Here is an 8,676-nt window from a genome sequence, read left to right on the forward strand (position 1 = left end):
ATGTGCATATATTTTTTAATATTTAATGATAATTGACTAGCTTGCAATAACAAAAACTCAAAAGTTTGCATCAAAATAAAACTGGTATTTGTAGCCATTTATAATTCCTTCCACCTTGATAAAAGTCCCAAATCTGGCTGAAGAAAACTGCCAAAACATGATGCTGCCACCACCATGCAGCACAGTAGGTATTTCTGTCATGTGTGTTGAGAGATTGTTGTCAACTATAGGTTAATCAGAACTTGTTATTCAGCTCTTGTAATTTTGCTGTAGGGGCAGCCGCCCTGGTAAGTTTTTGTCTGGAGAAACATGCTGTCCTTAATGATGTCACTGTGGTGCTCCAGCTGCTGCTGATGGCGTACATTGTTCTACGATACAACTAATGCTTTTAAATGCTTTTATACCTCCACTTAATCATTCAACATGTGATCTACCATGCATGATTTCTAAGAGCTTTGTGGACTACGGATTAAGCAGTCAGATGTAACCAAAAAGATGTGAAGAGAATCCAGAGCTGATTTTAATGTGGTTTAAGACAGAATAGTTTCATTTATATGCTGTATGATGGACACTACTGAACATAAGACTGAATGTGATTGATTCTCAATACAACCGCACCACTACTTTAATATAATTTGATCCCTATTTTACCCTAAAAAGATTCTGATTGTTTTTCTACTTAGTTCTGACATGATTCATGCTTTTTTTTGGGGAATCACAAAAATAATGTTTGTAGAGATATTCTATCCATTGTATATATTTTCCGTGGAAAGAAACCTATGTTACATAGAATCTTAACATTCTTAAGTGATCTTTGAAATGTTTAATGGTTATAGTAGCTTGAAGATATTGATTTTTTAGAAAATAAAACATAAAATATATACATAAATATATTTAGTTTTATTGTTACATATTTTCTCTTTGACTGAAATTTGTCTTTGAAACAAGATAGGAGTCATTTACATTATATGTATAATTGTCATCAACCATGCTCAACTCATCCCAGGGTACTAAGGCACTTTACATAGTCTATTTCTCAGGGGATACCACACTGCATCTCCATTACCCATAGTCACTGATGTAAGCATTACCTTTTTGCATTATGCCATTTGCACAATGCAGTTACATACAGACTTAAGTGATAAGTGCACCTGATCTCTAAAGTAAGTCTGATTCTATTTTACCTTTGAAAATTCTTTCAACCAGGTTGATTCTGGTTAAACAAAATTAAATGACTTGCATCCTGTAAATTACATATCTTCAGTGTGGCTAAAGGTTTTCTGTAAGAGTATCTTGCAATGCATCTTGCTTTTGCTTTATTTTGGGGTCAGTGAGCCATTTTCGTGCCAACTTGGGGAAATATTATCCTGTTGCAAAGATTAAATGACAAATGCAGCTTTATTCTCCGACCAGAGGAAGTCAAATTTGGCTCCAAAGTTCCTGGAACATGAAACTTGATGCCTAATGCTATTAATTATAATATGGCCTTTAGTCTTTGAAAGCCAAAAAAGCAAAAAGGTAATTAAACACAAGCCATTTTAGTGTCAGGTTCAGTTAAGCCAGTGCTTGCATCGTTATATATAAAGTAGCACTTAATCTGATTACATTTAATCATTCTTACAGTAATAACATGTTTGCTGTATAAAAATGTATGTATGTATGTATGTATGTATGTGTGTAGGTATGTATGTATGAATGAATGTATGTATAGTGTATACTGTACAAGCATGTGGTAGCATTGAAGAATTTTTTCAGCATTTTCATTGTTCTCATAAACAATCTCTTAAGACATTATATTAAGACATTATATCATATCATTACATTACACTATATCAATACCATATGTAAAGTGGCTGCTATTCATAAAGGCACTCCTTTTCCGCCATTTCTAGAATCCATGACATTAACAGTAATGCAAATTATGACATATATATATACACACACACACACTCTCCCATTCTAGATGCCAGTAAGGTTAGCTAAATGTCATCTGATTTTGTGGAAATCACATGAAATTCCATGGGTGTTTAAATTAAAATGTTATACCAAATTTTCCTTAAAGCTGCTTTTTGGCAATGTCCATTAATAAATCTGACTTAAACTGAATTTGCCTAACTTAGGCATGAATACAATCCAAGCTTCAGGAACCTTTTTTAATGAGTGTATAATAAAATTTCTCTTGAGAAATTAACCTCAAGAGATATATGTTCTCTTGTATATATTGTATAGATATATGTTCTCTTCTTATATTGTATATGTTCTCTAAATTCAGTACCAATGTACTATCAAAAGTACCTCCCTGACAAGGTAAACATAAATTATTTTCCTCTACAGTCTTGCTGTGTACCTTTATCACCATCTAGAGGTGAAATTAGGGTATTTTTACTAAAGCATTATTGAGAGCATATGTAATGGATAGGGAATCAGCACTTTAGTCAGTTATTTATGTCTATATTGAACTTATATTGACTCATATTGATCTTTCATTCAGATTGATCTTGTGTATTTTATACATATAAAATTGTCAGTGTAAATTATGTGGGTCAAACTAAACACTTGTTGCATGTGGTTGTGCTTAGAATTTTTTAATAATACAAATGGAGATCCTGGGCTATACATCATTAACAATAAATGCGTACTATATTTTATTAGAAATATAATTATTTAATAGACAATTTATTTTCAGCATACAGCATCAAAGAATACATGAAACAGGAATTTATGGGATTTTGGTTAATCATTATTAACATTCTCCTAAAAACATACTGGAACACCAATCACCAAGGACAATAATTTTTGTTTTACACTGAGGACATTAGGTTTGAGATCAAAAGTTTAAGTGAAGGTGATAGAGAAGAATCTCAGCTTTTATTTTCTTAAATTTACATACATGTGTGTTAAACAGCTAAGGACATGGAACCTCTTTTCCTATACCACCTGATGTTAGGTAAGTATTAGAACAGTATTGGAAAATAGTAAATTAAAGTAAATTAAAGTTAGCAACACATATTCCCTGTTTGAAATAACTGCATCAACTCAACAACCCACTGACATCAACAAAACATGTCAATATTCATTTGTGGTTTTCCAGGTTTGTCGTGTCAAAATATTTTCATCACCTGGTAATTGAAAAACAAAAAGGTGCCATGTTCTAAGTTGTTTCTTCTACATATAAACATGTAGATGTTAAAGCTGAAATGCATTTTTTATCTTTTAACCTCAAACCCAAATGTATTCAGTATATAACAAAACAAAAGTTCCAATGTTATATGGAGAGGACTGTGTGTGAACACAAACACTAATACTAGAAAAGTAAAATCAACCATTAATTTCCCCTGCAATTTCCAACAGAGGCTGTCATCTGGATTTAAAGATATTTTAACAGTTATTCAGTTATATTTATACAGTTGGCTTGCTTAACATACATCCCCATATCCCCAATACATCATAATGCAAGCTCTCAGAAGTAGATTCATCTTTGTTTGTGTATGGCACAATAACAGGGCATGTGGATACCTACTAGCTGGGGGCTTTCTGTCCCATTTCCCTCCAGCTCTTCCAGAGTAGTAGGCTCTCACTCTTTCCCTTGGTGACTAAGAAGCGAGGCAGTTTATAACCATTAAATTGACCCACACCATCATCTCTACCCATGGCCAATAGCATTGTCACATTTCCTACAAACAAGATGAGACACAAAACCGAAATAACAGGTTACATAAACATAACCCTAATCCTGACACATTTTATATATCCACTTATATTTTTTGGATTCTCTCAGAATTTTTCTAAAAAAAAAACAACACCTGTCCTATTACTAAACCACATTGATTCTGTAACTAGACTAAGTTACCTACTGTTCATCTTCTCCCTGAAGTATTTCAATGGCATTATCTTCTAATATATACACTCACTGATCACTTTATTAGGAACACCTGTACACACATTCATGTAATTATATAATCAGCCAATCATATGTCAGCAGTGCAATGCGTATAACATAAGCCACAGCCTATTTTAATATTGCTGCTGACTGTGTGCATGGCCACAATTTACCATATAATACACAGAGACACAAAGCAAAATCCTTCTTCACAAAGAACTAAACTTTTGAGAGTAAAGGGAAGCCTTACACATTATTACAGTGATTGGCTTTATAAATGTTCCTTGAAGAGTGTAGATAATTTCACTGGTGTGTGAAAGACCCATTTTCAAGCAGAGACCATGTATAACTAATGTGCAATGTGAAATGTAGTTACCCGTTTTGTATGAGGTCAATGCTTTTCCAGTCAGGCTGTTAATGATATTTGTCACAGCCACCCCAGCATGGAGACCAGCATGATAGGCCATCTTGGGTTCATTTATATTAGCACAGTCTCCAACCGCATATATGTTGTCAAAGCCCTCCACCTGCAAGTGCTTATTCACTTTCAGGGCTCCATTCTCTGCTAGACACCCACCTAAATCAGGAGCAGAGACACAGCAAACAGAGTGAAGATGAGGAATATACCAGTTTTAGTACTGGGATTGAAAGACCAAATACAGGTATTTATCCGGTCAATAATAAATGTTTCAAATATTACTTTATATACAATACAGGTCACAAACATTACACAAGTTTTTCACTAAGGTGAAATTATGATTTTTTTTAGAATTCTTTATTGATAGCTAGATTAGAGAAATTAAATACATTTAAATATATGTTAACAACATAATATATGTTAATAACATTCAGTAACACCTACATTTAACGAGTAAGTACTAAAAAGTATAAATGCCACATTTATACAAAATCTAATGTCATTCATATATATGCATACATTCATGCACACAGAAAAATCAACTGACCAAAACTGGACTTGTATGCATCTGAACTGATCTTGATCCCTGTACAGCATATAATAAGGTCAACAGTAAACTGCTTGTTCTTATCCGTCTTCACCACTCTTCCCTTCAGCGTCACATTCAGTTCCAGCTCATCAAGGTTTGAAACTTTCTGTTCTAGATCATAAAAAACATCAAAATTGGCAACAACAACAAAAAAGATATTAAAATCTGAATATTCCTCATGATGTACTTAGCATTTACACTAAATCATTGCCATAATAAAGATTTACCTAGAAATAATTCCACCCCTTTATCCAGCAGTACCTTTCTGGCCTCTTCTCTTACACTGGGGAGCAGCTCTGAATCAGCTAGAGCATCACGTGAGTGAATAAGAATTACCTGCATTTGGAAAATTCCTTAATTTGTGTTTCTAATAGCTTACTGTTGATGGATTTTAACATTGAAAGATTTTTTTCTATCTTCCATTAACCATACATAAAAAATATTAGATTTTGTATATAATATATATAAATTATTATTGAATTTTTTTATTATAGAGTGGTTTGATTTCAGGTCTTTCTGTAACAATTATAATTACCTTCTTGTTTGGATATTCTGTCCGGATCTCAGCAGCCATTTCCACCCCAGTGGCTCCACCACCAATCACAAGCACTGATTCAGCTGCCTGGATCTGAGAAAGGACATAACACATAATTGTCTTCCTGTTTAGACAGATCATGTTTAGTAGATAACATAATAAGGCATGCGTGTAAACATCTGTATAATGATAAAGTTAGTATAAGAGCTGAAATGACTACCTCTTTCACAATATCCTCATACTTCTCAATCGCTTTCTGGTAGGAATCCACAATGTTGCACTTCCCAGGAAAAGGTCCATCTGATCCAGTGCAGAGGATGAGATGTGAATATCTTACTTCCTGTAAAATGTTAAAGACTGTTTAGGTTCCAATAGCATTGTTGCACAACAACCCTTTTTCTAAGAAATCAATCAATACCTTTCCATTATCAAGCACAACAATTTTTTCTGTAGTGTCTATTCGTATGACACGCCCTTGAAGGAAATTCAGTCCAAATGTTTTTTTGTACTGAATAAAGGTTTGCTGGGCAAAACCTATGCAAACATACATAACTGATTGTTAGACATTTCATAAAACACTCAACAAAAATGGTCTATATATTTAAATCATTTTAGTAAGATTACGATATAAATTTAGTTATGTTGTTTGGCATACCACTTTGAACTGAAGCACGAAGTGATGCAACGTTGTGATGAAACGCGTCTAATGGGTTAATCAGAATAAAGGGAACCCCTTGACTTTTGAGGTGCTGGGCAGCTGCAATTCCACCAAACCCGCCACCAACAATCACCACATGAACCTTCTCATCAAAGGACACCTGACCCCCCATAGTATAAATCTGCAATGCAAAAACATCAAACAATAGCTCAAATAACATACACCAGTCAAAACATCTATCATCTTTTTTTAAGTCCTATAACGTAGACGATTGTAGGTTTACAGTGAACATCCACTTGACAGATGTAGCTATTTACATTCACACACTCCAAGGATTCAGATGATCAGAACCAATTTTATCTGCAAGTGACATATAACTTTTAATTTAAAACATCTATATAAACAAACAAACAAACAAACAAATAAATAACACAACAAAAAGTATTGAAACTAGATTTAAGACAGTTCGTAGCTGGACTGTGATGCATACACAAAATACTTTTACAGTACAGGTGATAGATGAATAAGCCATAGAAGAATAGAACAATAAGCCATAGATTTACATCACTGCTTACATGACTGCGCATGCGCTAGTTTTGGGCTTATTGTTTCCAGTTAATCTGGAATAGCTGTAAATACAAAATATTGACTACTGACTTCTTGCTCCCTTTAATAACCATGAATAACTAATGCGCGATCTGCAATTCGAGCAAAGAACTGCAGCAATCAAATCTCTCTGATACTAATTCTGATACTAATTAGTGTGAGATAGGAAGTCTTTTATGTGCTGTAAAATATATCATGTCGATTGTGTCGACTAGTAAAAGTGATTTTGTTCAGAACAAACGTATAAATCAAGTGCAGACTACTATTAAACTCCTTAACTATCCGATCACTAAGAAGTAACACAGGAATCTTACCAACTTTTCAGAGTACGTTGTTTAGGTAACGATGACACCGCTAGATTCTTATAGCGCATGCGTCAACGGGCACGTCTCAATCTACTGCGCATGCACAAAAACGTCACGTAATAAATTGCTATGTAATAACACCATACATATATATAGCTGCCAGATTTCCATAAACAAATCTTTTTTAACCCAAACATATTTATGTTAGCATGATTTGCTGTGGTTACAGATGCTGTTCCTGTTACTCTCCTAGCTGTTGTAAATCTATAAAATAGTGGTTGTGAGAATTTATTTCTCTTTCTCATCCAAATCCTGTTAGAAAGAGATGAATATTAGTATATTAATATATGTCTTATAATGTATATTATATAATGACTACATATTTTGTCTTTCACCTCATATGATGCAATTGTCCCAACTTTCTGAATTAAAAGATGTGGAAGACTGTAATTCCAAAAGGTTTTGCTACAAGCCAAACGTCCGTATCTTACATGAAGGATGGAGTTGAGTTCACAGTCAGCTAGGCGATTCTAGAGTTTGTATTTTACAATGTTTAACTGTGGTCAATGCATGCTTATTTAAATGTGACTTCTTGCCAGGAATTACAACTTTACAGTATTTGCAAAAAAGCCATTTTCAGGCTGAAGCCAGTCTTTAAAGACAGGTTCTTTCGACCAGTTGTCTCTGAAATGCTTGTCATACATTTTCTCTTCCTATCATGATAAGGAAGATAACAAACTTTATGATTGATGGTGAATTGTCAGGCCTCTCTGCTGCATGTTTCTGAATTGAAGAAACTAGTCAAACCAACTGCATGGTAATCTAACAGATCACACAAAATCTTCAAAACTGTTTCAAAAGTTATTTTATCAATTTTTTTTCCTTTTTTTCAGACAAGGTCAAGATGCTACAGGTTTCATCTTAACTTATGTGTTATAAGAAATTAGACATGTACAATAAGGTGCAATCAAAACATATTATTTTACACTCATTTAACTCTCTTTATTTAGGTATTTTCTGTTGCTGTTCACTGACCTGGCCTCAGAACCAGTCATGCACAGGCATCTGCTTGAGGGTTGGTCGGCTTTTATGGTCTTTCTGTAGGCACCATCTCATCAGACTGCAGGAAGCTGTGTGCAGTAATGTAATTGGTTAAAAATGAAATGTGGTAACTTGGAAACTTCTGTTCATATTTATTATTATCTGTGAGTTATTTATTTTTATTAATATTATTCTAACTACTTTGCAGTAGACATTTTTTCCAGCTTTCTGTACAGGTTTGAATATAAAGCATTTATATGTATAAGCGTATGTATTTACTCACCTCTAGACAAACAATTAGGGAAGGTAGTAGATTCTGTCTTGTACTTTCTTCCAATGACCCATTCAGCTGGGGTATAAACTGAAGTTACTGAGAAAATATATCCCGGGGGTTGATAAATATATTTTCTTCCTTGATGTCATGATGGAACACACCAAAGAATTCACAGTGAAGTTCAGCCTGAATTACTTGCTTCATGATAATTTGAGCTATAGCTTCAGACATGTTCTCATGTCTACAGAATTTGTAGAGATCATCACAGTGGTCAGGCCTCCCTAGGACTGACGAAGGCATTGGATGTCTCAATCCATTCCAGCAGCTAATGATCACGAATGGACAGTGAGGCGGCTTGCACACAAGCACC

General features: G+C 34.1%; 1 protein-coding gene across 2 annotated transcripts; it reads right to left on the minus strand.

The window, feature by feature from the left end:
* Positions 1-2,569: 2,569 nt before the first annotated feature.
* aifm2 (apoptosis inducing factor mitochondria associated 2) lies at positions 2,570-7,103 on the minus strand. Of its 2 annotated transcripts, none has more exons than XM_027141831.2 (9): positions 7,001-7,103; positions 6,078-6,261; positions 5,841-5,956; positions 5,643-5,762; positions 5,423-5,515; positions 5,115-5,223; positions 4,846-4,998; positions 4,257-4,457; positions 2,570-3,674 (listed from the first exon to the last, which is right to left on the minus strand). In XM_027141831.2, exons 2-9 carry the CDS (start codon positions 6,250-6,252, stop codon positions 3,520-3,522), a joined length of 1,122 nt encoding a protein of 373 aa, XP_026997632.2. In that variant the 5' UTR covers positions 6,253-6,261; positions 7,001-7,103; the 3' UTR covers positions 2,570-3,519. The 2 variants fall into 2 exon arrangements, with proteins under 2 accessions (XP_026997632.2, XP_026997633.2); XM_027141832.2 differs by having other exon boundaries at positions 7,005-7,079.
* Positions 7,104-8,676: the final 1,573 nt, after the last annotated feature.

This window comes from Tachysurus fulvidraco, chromosome 4, assembly GCF_022655615.1.
Source record: "Tachysurus fulvidraco isolate hzauxx_2018 chromosome 4, HZAU_PFXX_2.0, whole genome shotgun sequence".
Taxonomy (NCBI): Eukaryota; Metazoa; Chordata; class Actinopteri; order Siluriformes; family Bagridae; genus Tachysurus; species Tachysurus fulvidraco.

What these genes read in the sequence shown, in the direction of transcription:
- aifm2 (XM_027141831.2), bottom strand. Translation starts at nt 6,252, where the DNA reads ATGGGGGGTCAGGTGTCCTTTGATGAGAAGGTTCATGTGGTGATTGTT. An exon ending in TCGTGCTTCAGTTCAAAGTG is followed by an intron (nt 5,957 to 6,077) that starts GTATGCCAAACA and finishes ATGTTTGCATAG; the next exon opens with GTTTTGCCCAGCAAACCTTT. An exon ending in ATGAGGATATTGTGAAAGAG is followed by an intron (nt 5,516 to 5,642) that starts GTAGTCATTTCA and finishes GTCCTTTCTCAG; the next exon opens with ATCCAGGCAGCTGAATCAGT.